At 41.1% G+C, this 13950-nt stretch overlaps 3 protein-coding genes across 3 annotated transcripts; 2 read left to right on the forward strand and 1 right to left on the reverse strand.

Annotated features, from left to right (window-relative positions):
- On the forward strand, positions 1-6390 carry LOC139205364 (BAR/IMD domain-containing adapter protein 2). The gene is made up of 14 exons (XM_070835553.1): positions 1-63; positions 171-246; positions 366-452; positions 1027-1088; positions 1307-1378; positions 1711-1848; positions 2364-2516; positions 2799-2975; positions 3512-4142; positions 4399-4600; positions 4984-5046; positions 5348-5516; positions 5637-5677; positions 6318-6390. The coding sequence occupies exons 1-14, from the start codon at positions 16-18 to the stop codon at positions 6388-6390; spliced, it is 1992 nt and encodes a 663-aa protein (XP_070691654.1). The 5' UTR covers positions 1-15.
- Positions 6391-9456: 3066 nt separating this feature from the next.
- On the reverse strand, positions 9457-10763 carry ndufa3 (NADH:ubiquinone oxidoreductase subunit A3). Its single transcript, XM_070835189.1, has 4 exons — positions 10717-10763; positions 10380-10454; positions 9753-9830; positions 9457-9632 (listed from the first exon to the last, which is right to left on the reverse strand). The coding sequence occupies exons 1-4, from the start codon at positions 10721-10723 to the stop codon at positions 9541-9543; spliced, it is 252 nt and encodes an 83-aa protein (XP_070691290.1). The 5' UTR covers positions 10724-10763; the 3' UTR covers positions 9457-9540.
- Positions 10764-10837: 74 nt separating this feature from the next.
- On the forward strand, positions 10838-13868 carry tfpt (TCF3 (E2A) fusion partner). Its single transcript, XM_070835188.1, has 7 exons — positions 10838-11062; positions 11293-11394; positions 11984-12106; positions 12372-12442; positions 12543-12612; positions 12787-12945; positions 13120-13868. The coding sequence occupies exons 2-7, from the start codon at positions 11293-11295 to the stop codon at positions 13192-13194; spliced, it is 600 nt and encodes a 199-aa protein (XP_070691289.1). The 5' UTR covers positions 10838-11062; the 3' UTR covers positions 13195-13868.
- The last annotated feature ends 82 nt before the right edge of the window (positions 13869-13950 follow it).

Below are 13950 nucleotides of genomic sequence, written 5' to 3' on the forward strand. Positions count from 1 at the left end.
ACATAACTGAGAAAGATGTCTCGAACAGAAGAGGTCAACAAGATGACAGAGAATGTCTATAAGGTTTTTGACTCTTCTATTTGTCTGTCCCAACAGTGAACAGTGAACCCCATAAAGACATGACATGTGGCATTTCGGCATTACTAATGTCCTGCTATTTGTGCTAACAGGGGATTCTGGACCAGTTCAACCCCAGTCTGAAGAACTTTGTGACCATGGGGAAACACTATGAGAAAGCTCTAACAGGTCAGCCAAATACAGACCTTTGATTTCTCCTCTTAACTGGATTCAGTGAAGTTAGAAGTTACTGAACCACTGATGTCAGTTTTCTCTCAGTTTTCCCTAAAATGCACTCTCTTCTTCAGGCGTAACGGTGGCTGCCAAGGGGTACTTTGATGCTCTGGTGAAACTTGGAGAACTGGCGAGCGACAGCCAGGGCTCCAAAGAGCTGGGTGAGTGGGCGGCTGGTGGCGAAGGGCCGGGCAGAGCAGAGAGTAAAAACAAATTGGCGAAGGACCTAATAAAGGGAAGAGAGTCGACTTGACAGCTGGGGAGACATTGAAAATAGTCTGCTGCATGTGTTGGTGAGGGAGGAGATGAAGACAAGAGGGAATGAGGAAATGTGGAGAGGGAAGGCCGAGAGAACAGAGGGAACGGGAGAGAGTAGGGTCATTGTTGGGAGATTAACAACACCACATGATCTCATTGTAATGCTGAAAACAGCGGGGGAGGCAGGCAGGAGAGTCGGAGGGCGAGATGCCAGCCACCACATACTACAGCGCTGTGTGACCGAGAGAGGGACTCACAGCTGACGGCCACTTTGTACATGAGAAACTGTGTTAAAACAGCAAGTTTCACTGATGTGTTGCCATGCACGTATGCCGATGCCGATACTGTTGTGAAGGGCCATTATTATAGCACAGATACAGAAGTTAAAGAATGTATGTATGTAATGTAACTTTAATAAAAGCAGCTAATTATGTTATAATACTGATTGCCTTCACTGTCGTCCTGTACTTCTCACAGGAGACACACTATTTCAGATGGCCGAGGTCCACAGACAGATTCAGGTGCAGCTGGAAGATGTGGTAAGACTCAGTCAGCAAATAATGACTTTGAGGTTATTTTAGCAACCATTACAAGACATCGTATGACATCTGAATTATGTAAAATCTTATTAGGTGGCCAAGTTATTAAGAGTTTTTATTTTTCTGTGACAAATCGTGTCATGGTCTCTCATGTGGACGTCACAGTGTCTTTATACTTAGTTTAAAATGCTGCTTATGGATCTTTTGCTCAACAACAGTTGAAGCTGTTTCACTCGGAGCTGCTCGCACAGTTGGAGCAGAAGCTGGAGCTGGACATTAAATACCTCACAGTAAGTTAACATGGCGACTGAACGTCCCACACTCCCACAGCATGTTGACAACAAAACTTCCATTCACTTTTGCTAAACTGAGAGAAGAGCAGAATTTCTGCTTGCTTTAAAATGCTTTGTTTCATTTATTTGACTGGAAAGAGATGCTGTGTGAGGCGAGGTTATTTTGCTAAATTCACTAATGGAAATTATGTAATGAATTTTGGAAATATACGTAAGAATAAGTGTGCAAAATATGACCGATTGATGATAAAACATATTCACCTCGATAAATAAAAGTGGATAAAAGTGGGTTTTGGACAACCACACCTATTGAATAAATATCCTCTCAGGCCACCCTGAAGAAGTATCAGAGCGAGCGGAGGTCTAAGTCCGAGTCCATCGAGCGCTGCCAGTCCCAACTGAAGAAACTCCGCAGGAAGAGCCAGGGCAGCCGTCACCCCAACAAGTATGGAGACAGAGAGATGCAGGTGAGTGAAGGCCAGAAGCAAAACGCACAAACATGCAAGGTAAAGTGAGTGCGGCATGGTGACCTCTTTCATTTGAGAAACAAAAATCCTTCAAACACGCAGAGCCTAAACATCTCATTCATTATTACAGCAGATTAAAAAGCAGAGTTATGTGAGTGCTTGTGGGAGAAATAGGCCAGTGTGAATAAGATTAAAGGACAATCTGCCTCAGCTGATTTTTCAGAAAACAAGCAACTTAGTGCTCAAGCCTTTACTGGACAAAATATGAATGATATAAGAGGGTGAAAGTATTTAGGGTTATGTTGGAAGAAAAGGCCACCAGGGCAAAGGACGGGGCTTTATGATTTGGGTTTTGTTATCACTGTGCAGCAGGCAGGATATGATGTCACTTGTTCCTCCAGGTCCCTCTGTTATTCTTCTCTCTTTATAATGTGCATTAAAGGTCACACAACACTGTGCGTGCATGTTGAAGGCCGTTCAGGTTTGCAATGAAATCTCTCCGACTTTTTCTTCAGTTTGTGGAGTTGATGAGTCGTCGCCAAGGCGAGCTGGACGCGCTGGTTGCCACGGGTTACAAGTCTGCGCTCACTGAGGAGAGGAGACGATATTGCTTCCTGGTGGACAGACAGTGTTGTGTCACCAAACTGCTTATCAACTACCACTCCAAGGTGATCTGCTCACATTTTTAATTTTTTAATTTATTTAGCCAGGTAACATTTCACCACATTTCTTTCACTGAGATACTGAAATCCAAAAGTATTGAGTGGTTGTTGTAGATAAGTGTGGAAATATTTAATATTTCTTAATGAGATATTTGGGACCAATTATTACAGATTTACATCTTCAGTAGGACTGAATAGGCTCTTAGGTTGAGAAGGGTGGGGAAGTTCGAAAATACTTGAGCCTTTAATATTGTTGTGGTTTTTTTTCTTTTTGTGTAAATAACTCAGGTGAGAGAGCTTTTGTCGCAGAAACTGTCATCTTGGCAGCAGTCGTGTTCTCAGCCTACAAAACTGCCGGAGCGCGCTCTCAATCTGCTGCGTCACACTGCGCCCCAAAGCTCAGGGGCTGCTGGGATAGCCGAGGTCCTCCGCCACACCAAGCTGGGCTCCGCTCATCCAGAACAGGTTTGATCATTTTTACGTACACTGTGCCAGATGTTCGATGTGTACTTTACGTTTTAAAATGTTTGTAATTGCAGCTGCACAGTGGATGGTTTTCACAGAAGGAATACATGGTGGGTTGGTTTTTTTGAAATCCTTTCAAAACCTCAGTGGTTAAATTCAAACATGCATGTAGTGGAGTTGTTCCTGGTAAAGGTGGGACAAAGTCATTGTTTTGCAAGTCACATGTAGCTCTCTAGTCTTTGCTTTGAAGTTCCAAGTCCTCTTTGGACTTGATTTGAGTCTTAAATTAGTGATTGTAGAACTAAAAACAGCAACATAATGGGAAGTAAGTCTTTATGTGGTCTGAGAGATCAAGTCATTGGCGTTAAAGTCAAACTTTTTGATTTTGTCAATTTGAGACTTAAGCCACCAAATTCCACACTTCTTGTACTTAGATGATGAACAATTTAGAAATTTTAGACATTGGCAGTAGTTTTTAGTTTTAACAGTAACTGCTCATTTCTCTTAGTTAACAATATCTCTTCTTGTTTTTTCAGAGGCTCTCTGTTCAAGAAGTCCCTCCCCTGCTGAATGGAGACTCCAGTCGCTCCCAGCAGCAACGCTCACTTCCCTCCTCCTCCCTGACGGAAACCTGCCCCCCCCAGACATTCTGCTCTCTCTCCACCGGAGGAGCTGCTGGAGGTGCGTCCCAAGGAACGTCTCCTCAGCACACCAGCACGCCCGTCAGTGCATCAGCCAGCCCCCTCCCTGACAGCAGTGTCAGCGGCAGTGCCAGCCCCGCTGCATCCACCCCCACCACATCCAGCAGCTCGGCCCAGCAAAGCTCTGTTCTGCTGGCCACCAACACACAGAACCTCTCCCCGTGCCTCATCCCCTCCACGGTGATGTCGATCAGCCAAATCTCCCCGGTCAGCAGCTCTTTGCAGGGCATGACCCTCCCCATCCCACACAGTGCTCCTCACAGTCCTCCACTGCCCCACAGTGCTCCCCTCTCCAGGGCCATGACTCCTGTGCAGTCACTGCACCAACAGGTGGGACCAGGAGGAAGCAACACTTCCTCACCATCACATAATCCTTGGCTGCTGAAGACTGCAGAGATGTGTGCTACATCAACACTTCCACTGCCAAGGAGACCTGCCAGTGAAATGAGGCTGGGCGGCTTTCAGGGTACGATGTGATAAGTCACCTCTGTGTGTTTGAGTGTCTCCATCTACATTCTTTAAGTTTTAATCCTTGTTGATTTTAGTCCTTTTTGATTTGGTGACAGGCATTTTTACTGTGGAAAACACTCACAGAGCAGCTAATATGTCAAAAACACAGCAGAGGAGCAACTAGTGTACCTGTTCACAGGGGAGCCAAACAAACTCATTGTTTGATTTCATGAAAATATTAAGATTATAACTCGTGTCTCACCTGCATCCAGGCTCCAGTCTCCCCAGGATGCTGCCTTTGTCTGGACCTACGTGTGTGGAGGCCATGTTTGCCCACACTCCTGGAGCACCGGAGGGTGGCGGCGTAGGGGGCGGAGCTTGCTTACTGCACTTCCTGCCTGGTGACAAGATCACCCTTCTCATCTCTGAGGCCAGAGACGGGTGGCACTACGGTCAGAATGAACGAACTGGACGGTATGCACAAACAGCACAAGAGAACACTTAGTGATCTGCCGTATAACTTGGAACGGCCTTTTAATGTTTAGCATCATTCTGATGCACAACATTAGACCACACGCCATAAGACGAGGCTGCATGACTTTGGTTCTGGCTAGAATGTCAAGATTATGTTCAGGCAGCATAATTGCCAAAACAAGTCAGGGACACATTTCCCCTTAAGCTCCTGTTCTCTTATCTAGCTTTCCAACCTCAGAAGACGTCACATATCACATGTTGTGTGCAAGCACCAAAATAACATATCTTCATATTAGCTGATATAAGAAAGTTTTCTTCACACACACCCCTGTCTTGCTGCCATTTTAATATTTAGTTACATATGGTAAAACTTTCCTTCACAGGAAAGGCTGGTTCCCTTTCTCCTACACTCAGCCACACCACAGTAGGACAGATCATCTCGAGAGGTAAGTCCAACAATCAGGTCAAAGAAGAAATTCTGAACCCTGCTGATTTTCAGGCCGTTGATAAACTTTGACACTTTCACTTCCCTTTAGCAGTTTTAAAACTCATTATATCAGCAATACTTTGAGAAGAAGGAAGTTATGATATTGGTTTCTTCACAGAAAACGTAATGGTTTCCCAATACGTTCAATTTGCTCCAACACCAACAGCACTGCAGTTGAATTAACACAAAACCAACATCTCATCGTGTTTCCTTTGTCTTTCCCCCTCTGTATACTCTTTCCTCTCCGTCCTTCCCTTTAGCTCTCTCTTCTTATCTAAGGCCAACAGCACCAGCACGGGCCAGCTGGACAAGCTGGTGTCTCCAGGTTTCCAAGCCCTCACCCCTGAATCGGAGGAGGAGCGTTCCCTTCCTCCCCAGAGGGTCAGCACCTTCCGCCCACGCCCCTACAGCATGGCCGACAGCAACAAGGTCAGGAACAAGAAACCCAGCTGATCCCGCTGTTGATGGACGACACGCAGACGCTTCGTGACGATGGCAATTTAGTCAAAATATTCTTGATGATGATATTATCTCTTCTTTATATTACAGATCACCTCAGAATTGGCCTCTCCACCACCCTCCCCAACCAGGTAACAATGAGCAATTCAAAGGTGCTCTGTGGGTGTCATTAAAGGCGCATTCCACCAATTTCATAAGTCAAAGTCAGTTTACTAGTCACATTACTCTGATCACTAGAGTAATTTTGGGTTTGGCTTGGGGTCTACAAACTTTTAACACAAAGCCTGTTTACAAACTAAAAGCGTCAAGTTTGTTGGATGTTGGTGGAGGGTCTAACGAAAGAAGCAATGATAGGACCCATGTGTTTTTGGTACTTTGACCATCACTTTTTAGCCAACTTAGCAGTGCGGCTCAATGATCGGAACTGCCTTTCTGTCTGTCTGTCTGTCTGTCCACCACTTTGCTCTCAACAACTATTATTATTAGACGGGTTTCCAAGACATTTTCTCCAAGCATTCACTTTGCCCAGAGGATGTATCCGAATGACTTTGGTGATCCCCTGACTTTTTATCTAGCGCCACCACATCTTTTAGTAAGTTAGCAGTAGTATAGTGTGGCTTTAGTCTATTGATCTTGTTTTTTTTTTATCTGTTTCTTTCCATTCACATCACATGTATTTACAATAATGATTTATTAGAGTACCACTTTAACTACCAGTTTATATGATGTGTTACTGTCATACCTTTCATTGTTATTGTGTCCTCCTTTCAGGCTCAATCCTTTTGCTCACGTCCGACTCAGAAAAACTGTCACCAATGATCGCTCGGCTCCCATCATCGAGTAAGCGTTTTATTCCCACAGCAGCAGCAGCAGCCCTGTTCTCTGTGGTTTGTCAGTCCATCACAACTCAGGTTCATATCCTGGAAACTGCTTCATGTTGTACTTTACTTTGGATGTTCATTTTTGCAAATTAATCAAATACAGATTGTGTTTTGTGTGCAGGAAAAGACAAAATGTAATTCAAATATGTAAAGGCTGATCTGTTACAATATGATTACACTTAATAGGAAAAAAAAAAGTAGACCACAATAATAACTGAAATTCCAGTTTGAGTGAAACATGAGCATTAAAATAAAATATAGGCTAGTTTTTATGAAAGAGAAGTAAGGAGTTTGGCTGTACTTAGCTTAGTGTTTGAGATCAACATACTGTATCCTGCTCGTCCAGAATAACTAACATTTTTAGCTTTTCCTGGTGTATGAAAGGTGCCTATCACTTCTCTTACTGTTTTACAGTGCAATTCTTTTGACATAAAATTTAATATAGTTTTTTGTTGGGTTTTTGTGCCATATTCAGAAAATCCTTCTTTGTTTGGCTGATCTAGGGACTGGCTCCTAATAGCAGATTGTGAACTTTCACTGTAATGAGGTGTTACGGGAAGAGGACAGGCTCCTTCTCTAAAAGTGCTATTACGATATTATATTTTTTAGACAAGCTGCCAGATTGTTGCATTTTCTTGGTTTCAATGAAGGTGAACTTTAAATTTTTTTCAAACTGTCTTTTTCTATTTTAAAACGTGGGTGTTTGGTTGAAAGAGACTTGGCATATTTTAATGAATTGGCGCAGTGGTAATTTTTTTTTTTTGTCTCATTTTCATTTTATCTGACTGAACATGGACGATGCAGTTTGAGTCCCTGCCAGTTATATCTTATGTTTATGCCAGTTAACTGCTGCTGTACAGTTACATATAGGTATTTTATGAATGTAGATTTTTGGATTAGTAATATCTTTGCCTAGACTCAAAATACATTGTAAACAAAAAATTACCTTAAGTTTGATTATTCAAATAAATGATCAATGAGATTCTGATACAGAGCAAGTCCTACAAAACAAAGAACAGAAAAGAAAAGTTTCACAGACACAAACTGTGACAGTTGAACGTTTGGACGGTGTTATTATTAAAGAAGTGATTTTATAGAAAGTAGCAGGTGGTGGAGGTTTAAGAATGAGAGAATTGCGTGCTGATCTTTGGATTTGATGTCTTCTTGATTCCTTTTCAGTCCCAAAACTAAAGCGAGACAACATCCAGGCTAGTTGATTGTAGTTGTATGTTTACCAATTAGACTGAGCAGAATCTTCAAGAGAGATGTGAAAGCCAAGACAGACAGAAGGATAAAGTTTTAATGAGGAAATGTATTATCTATGAAAGTGAAGAAGAAAGCATACAGGAAGTTGACCAGCGTCTGAGCAAGTGTTTATGGTAAACTAGAGATATCCAAAGTAATATTCAGTAGCTCTGTAGTCGCCTCTAGGAAACTGTGGTTTAAAGGTGAAACTTTGTATCGGTGCGGCCTGAAATGGTCTCTCCTGTAACTGTCTCGATTTTCTGTGATCTTTTAGCACCTTGAAGATCCAAGAGGTCGCCCAAAAGTGTTGTAGTAAATTATGTCTAACAGCAAACACTGTATATTACTTTGAGTAGCATTAATAAAGGTGACAGCAAAATGATACAGCTAATGTTTATTCATGCTTGTGAATAGTGCTTCAAACACCTTTATTTGACTTCTTTTTATACTGATATTTCACTTTGGTGGAACACTTTCACTTTGTAGAAGCTGCAGAAGCAGCAAATGTCCAATATTGGAAAGCTTGTACATCTGTCAGGCAAACTTTTCTGTCCAACTCTGAACAGGAAACAAGACGTCTTCAGCAGTGACAGTGAAGATATAGAGTGACATATTATTCACCTGCATATTGTAGAATGTATTTTAAACTGAGAATACTGCTACATCTAGACTTGAATTTATGCGGAACTGGTGTAGTGAACAGTATTAGAGATCCATAACATTAAAATAGAATGAAATATGAGCTGAGTTTGGGGCAGGTGATATAGTGAAAAATCTTGTAAAAGTACTAATTTTGCTCTTAGAGTGCATAAATGAAAGGTGTGCAGAAATTAGGGAGAGAAATAATGCAGTGTATGTACAATGCAGAAACATGTGAGGTGTGAGATATGTTTTAAGAAACACATGGGAAGTTTATTGAAGTTACAAATATTATAAATATGTAACAGTGTGTGTGAAAAAAATGAATAGAATAGATTTACAGAAAGTCAACAGGATATTGTAAGTGTGTACGGAGAGTTAATGTGTAGAATCTGTGCATTATCGGCTGTCTTCTCTCTTATCACGACTTGAGATGGAGGCATGTTTGCGCTTGGCTGCAGTAACACTGACACTAAAACCAGGAACTTTTGCAAAGTTCAGAACTCTTCTCCCAAAGTGAAATGGCATTGCACACCCATTTCACACAGCAACTTGGCTCTGTAAAAATACGAAGCAATGTAAACAGACCGCCAGTCTGTCTTTGAGACTGCAGAAGATATTATATCATGATGAAGAGTACTGCTGAGGAAAACCTGAAAAACTGAATACTGACATGTTGTGAATTAAAGATTGTCTGAAGGAAAACTTTGTTACTTATTATGCGTTAAAATGCATGTGATGTTGCACATCTTATTGAATAAAGCTGGTATGAAACAAAGAATTCATTTTTAAATAGCGTTAATCTGATTCCAGCATTAAGTTAAGCCTCTTCTGAAGTATCAAGTTTGAGTTGAAGCTTAAGTTTCAAAACTCTTGTGTTCTGCTGTGGAAAATCAAACAGACCTCTTAACACTGAGTTATGTTTTCTGTCAAGACTTCACCTCTTTAGCTTCAAACTATTAGCCTCGAAACATTTTGATTTACTGTCATATTTTTTTGAAAAATGTAAGCAAACCATTGGCATTCATCCAAATCACAAAACATTGTTACCCTAGAGGTTCTAATGCAACGTTATAATGTAGTAAAATATGCATTCAGTCCAAATGTGTTGAATGTATCCAAACCAAACAATGTTGCACAAATGCTGAATTAAATAGACAATCTTTATTTTGGGACAAGTAGATGTGAACAAGAGGAAGAGCACAAGTGTTGATTGTGAGAATGTGAAGTTATAGTTTTTTAAGCCATTCCATGGTGTTTCCTTTTGGGTCGGACGGATGTGAGGGGACTTCAGGCATGTTTCCATCATCTCTCACAGGGACTGCATTGGGAAAGTAGTAAAAAAGAGGCTTTCATGTTTGACTAATTGTGTTGAAGTAAAGCTGTTTCACATGCAGCATCTTTCAGTGATACTCTAAACACAACCAGCAGCAGAGTTTACCTGGGTAGTTGTATGGCACAGCTGCATTGAGCATTCCTGTGTACTTTGTGAGGGGGCTGACGACTGGAAGAATCACACCTGATGAAACACAAAGTTATATTGACTTGACAGATATTACAGACACTTGTGTCTATATTGGTTAACTGACAGTAATCCACTGGTTAAGATCCCCACAGCAGCCAGCATAGAAATAAAGACGACAGAGAGAGTGAGGCACACTTTACTACAATACTGAAGTACACTGCTTTAAGTTTAAGAATCAATTTACTGGTTCTTGTTCAATAGTATGAGTTTCCAGCAGACCTCTGACATACCTTGGTGACGACCACTTTAATAAAAGGTACTGAGGGGAACAGCCAACCAGAGGACTGGACTCTAAATAAATCTTTTATCTTTCCTTATCACAGCCACGCTCACATGCACTGTTTTGTTTTAATAGCATATGAGCAGTGACATAATGTGACTATGTTGTTGAGATGACAGTTAATCTTAAAGGTGCACATTTTGGATATCAGAAATTGTTGCTTTATTGGCATGGCCATAATTCAGTGCAGTGCTGTATACTGTGCCCTCTTTCTATCCACACACACACATTTATAAGCTGAATGAAGGAGGCTGGTTACTGACCCACTAACCCGATGGCACAAGAGACCGTAATAACGGGCTCCTTGTTCCACGCATTCTTCAGAAACGCTCCGATACCTGCAGGAAGAAAAAACAGGGCAACTTTAAACCCTGCACAGCTGACAGTCAACCCACAGTTAGCTAACATTAGCCACCGTTAGCAACACATCCAAGGTCACGTTTTTCTTTATATTTCAAATCGATATCGCTTTATAAAATCAACTCTGAGATATAGTTAGCGTCATTTTGAATGTTTCCAGAATCTATTCATGCTAAATGAATGTATTCTTGTTGCTGCTTTCATCGGGTACTTGTACAAAACATGAAAATAGTCACATACCCGCCATGTTGTCTTGTGTCGTTTCGAAGCGAGCGGGTGCTCATGGGAAATGTAGTAACTATAAACTACGTAGAATGTCTGCGCCCGTCGCATGTAAACATGACTTTACAGACAAGGAGGTGAAGGAGGAGCGGGCTGTTCTCTGCATTACTGCATTGTTTTTAGTTAAGTTTACGTATATTTGGTATAAATACAATGCTACTAAACGCTCTTAGGTAATATGGCTGTATAACATTTATAGTAATTCACAGTTTATGGAGTAAATTAAACGGTTTGAAGTGGAGCTGTAAAACACACAACTACTGCTGCGCAGACACCAGCGTATTTGGACTTTTCATTCAAAAATGTAAGTACTTTGTAGACTGATAGCATGTTGGCTGGTATGATAGTCCGTCACTGATGATACCAGGTCTTTATCTAACGATTTCAGTTTTGCTCAAATTTATTCAATACAACCGGATGTTTGAAAATCCTCAATATGATCATGAATTTTTTTTAATTTTTTGCTGAAAAGCAGGTGTACGTACATATATTTTATGTGCGTACATTATCTTATTATATACGGTTCCTTCCCAGATGATGGAGGACTTCTCCGGTTTGGCTCTGCCTCCTCTGTTTGGAGGACACATCCTGGAGGCAGAGCTGGAGCCTGGAGGCGTGGAGCTGGGACCAGGAGAGGTAAGGTTCATGTTAATGATCATAGTCATGGAAATGTTGATGTGAGTGAGAGGGAACACAGTCTGTGCGTTGTACGGAGATGTCTTTGTACTCATTGTAGCAAGTCACTAATATTAGTAGTTTTAGCACCACCTCTTGGCTTGCAAGACCCAAATGGCATAATTAAATTGGTTTGATAAGTCCTGTTTAAGAAGGAAGAAGCTGTAGTCAGGCAGGTTATCCAACATCTCCGTTAAATATGAAAGAAATGTGATCCAAGTATGACAGAATTTGGTGTTGCTGTTGTGACAGAAGTTTGTTGTATGAGAGTGGTTGAATGTATTTTCTGACTGGGACTGTGTGCTCTAATGACACAGGTGCACAATCACAGCATTATCATATAATATAGACACCTGAAATGTTTTTTACGAGCGCTAATAATATTAATATTATTATGTTAATTATATTATATTATTATATTAAGAAACACAACCTTATTGTAATAGATTTAGAAACTAGAATTTTTGTCAAATATTCCATCTGAAAGTCAATGGAAACATTGCCACAGGCAGCCAAACACAAAACAGAAATGAGGTTGTTTTTTCTGCAGGTGGAGCTGGGCCCGGGAGGCAATGAGCTGCTAGAGAGTACAGCACATGAGGATGAAGAGAGAAGGGCTCTTGATAAGAGGAAATACCTCGCTCTGAGCAGGAGATGTAAAGAAATCGAACAGGTGTGTGCAAAGTCTCATTTTCAGGCACTTGTGTTATTTTGCACACACTTTCTGCCCGTGTGTCTTGTGAAATGTGAATATGTGTTATAGTTGGGTTTATTGTCTCTGAGCTCCTGATCTGTCATGTCTTTTCTAGGTATGCACTTTCTGGTGTATTTTCATCCAGATCAGCTGATATAATTGTAGGACTGCAGCTTTGACGTTGTATCTGTAACCACTTCTTCCCTCCTCACCCTGTAATCACTTCCAAATCTGTATTTTTCAGGTGAATCAAAAGATTCTTGGTCGCCTTCACCAAGTACAAAGAATTACACGGCACCTGAAGAAAGAGAGAAGGTGCAAACCCCATTACAGTAACAGTAATTCCATTTTCATACATTTTCTGAGACATTGCCCACTTGACAGCCCATTTGAACAGATTATATTGATTTTACAGGTTTCTCATGAAGACTTTGGATGCCCATGGGGATGACTATAGAAACGCCCAGCTCACCTTACTTCTAGAGGTGGGAATGGCTGTACGTCACACCAAAATCAAACAAATGTTACATATTTGATTTTTGTATTTTCTTTACAGCTGATGGTCTTTAACTTGACCCACCTGATTGCACAAGAAACGTAAAGGACCCATGAAGCATGGGTTAATTTCACTAAATCACTAAATCTTGTTCTTGTTTCAGGATGAGCCTGGACCCCACGTCGATCCTGCTGCTGGAGTGGAGGACGACCGGCTCAACGGCGTGTCTGGTCCCACCTCATCTGCGGCGGTGCATCATGCTGCTGGACCAAAGAAGAGGAGGCACCGAATTCCAAGGCAAGAAAAGGATAAAGACCAACAGGTGGGTGAAGAGCTCTGCTGGACCGCTGTTGTCCCCTGTGGTTGAGTGTGAATTTGTGGATGCGTGAGTGAGGGGTTAAAAATGCAGACGGGTCTCATTAATGTGAGCATTCAGACATCTGACAGTGCAGAATAATTGATTTTCTGTTGACTGAGTTTCTGCTTCTTTTCCCAGACTGAACCAGACATGTCAGCGTTGGCAGAGACACAGTTTGGAGACATGCCCAGCCCGACCTCTCTGTCTCACTGATCAGTGCGCTGCCCTGAATATGACGATGATGATGAAGGAGCAGCCAGTTTCTTTAACTGTTCCGTTCATTCGCTGCCTGTTCAGTCTGGTTCTGCACCATTAGTAGTTTTACTATCTTACAGATTGAATTCATGTAAGATAAAATGAGGTGTTTTCCAGCTGGTACACATATATACATTTGTTTTATATATTGCATATTATGTTCTGTTGTAATATTTTGTAAGAGTTGATGATGACACATAATTATGACCAGGGGCAAACTGTGCACACTGTCATGGACAACTTTGTTTAGTAAATATCTGGCAGCCCAGATACAATTATTGTATGGTGGGAAACTTGTGTTATTAATGGCTTTCACAATACATTCCTGGACACTGTAAATTATTTCATGGTTCGTGATTTCATCTCAATCAGTGGAGAACCGTGGTCAGTATTTAAAGATTTATAGATTATTTGATTCTTAGGCTGTATTGTGATTTTTTTTTTTTTTTTCAATTCATGTAATAGAAAGGGCTAGTGCATGTATTTTATGTTTGCTGATGCAGACCAAAGGCAGACAAAGATTTCATTACTTTTATTCATGTTCACATCTGCATCAACAACTTCAACGTGTGTATTTTATCATGCTTCTAGACAATAGTTAAAAATGTTTCAATTCCAGGCAGGAATAAAGAGCTGAGTGTCTGTAAATGGTTTCTTTAAATTTTATGTTGGAAACATTAAGGTCATGACTCAGGGTGGAGTTGTTATGGAGAT

The sequence above is a fragment of the Pempheris klunzingeri genome, chromosome 8 (genome assembly GCF_042242105.1).
Source record: "Pempheris klunzingeri isolate RE-2024b chromosome 8, fPemKlu1.hap1, whole genome shotgun sequence".
NCBI lineage: Eukaryota > Metazoa > Chordata > Actinopteri > Acropomatiformes > Pempheridae > Pempheris > Pempheris klunzingeri.

What these genes read in the sequence shown, in the direction of transcription:
- ndufa3 (XM_070835189.1), bottom strand. An exon ending in TTGTGCCATCGGGTTAGTGG is followed by an intron (nt 9,831 to 10,379) that starts GTCAGTAACCAG and finishes GTGTTTCATCAG; the next exon opens with GTGTGATTCTTCCAGTCGTC. An exon ending in TGTGCCATACAACTACCCAG is followed by an intron (nt 9,633 to 9,752) that starts GTAAACTCTGCT and finishes TTCCCAATGCAG; the next exon opens with TCCCTGTGAGAGATGATGGA.
- LOC139205364 (XM_070835553.1), top strand. Translation starts at nt 16, where the DNA reads ATGTCTCGAACAGAAGAGGTCAACAAGATGACAGAGAATGTCTATAAG. An exon ending in TTATCAACTACCACTCCAAG is followed by an intron (nt 2,517 to 2,798) that starts GTGATCTGCTCA and finishes TAAATAACTCAG; the next exon opens with GTGAGAGAGCTTTTGTCGCA. An exon ending in CAGAATGAACGAACTGGACG is followed by an intron (nt 4,601 to 4,983) that starts GTATGCACAAAC and finishes TTTCCTTCACAG; the next exon opens with GAAAGGCTGGTTCCCTTTCT.
- tfpt (XM_070835188.1), top strand. Translation starts at nt 11,293, where the DNA reads ATGATGGAGGACTTCTCCGGTTTGGCTCTGCCTCCTCTGTTTGGAGGA. An exon ending in TGGAGCTGGGACCAGGAGAG is followed by an intron (nt 11,395 to 11,983) that starts GTAAGGTTCATG and finishes TTTTTTCTGCAG; the next exon opens with GTGGAGCTGGGCCCGGGAGG. An exon ending in AGCTCACCTTACTTCTAGAG is followed by an intron (nt 12,613 to 12,786) that starts GTGGGAATGGCT and finishes TTCTTGTTTCAG; the next exon opens with GATGAGCCTGGACCCCACGT.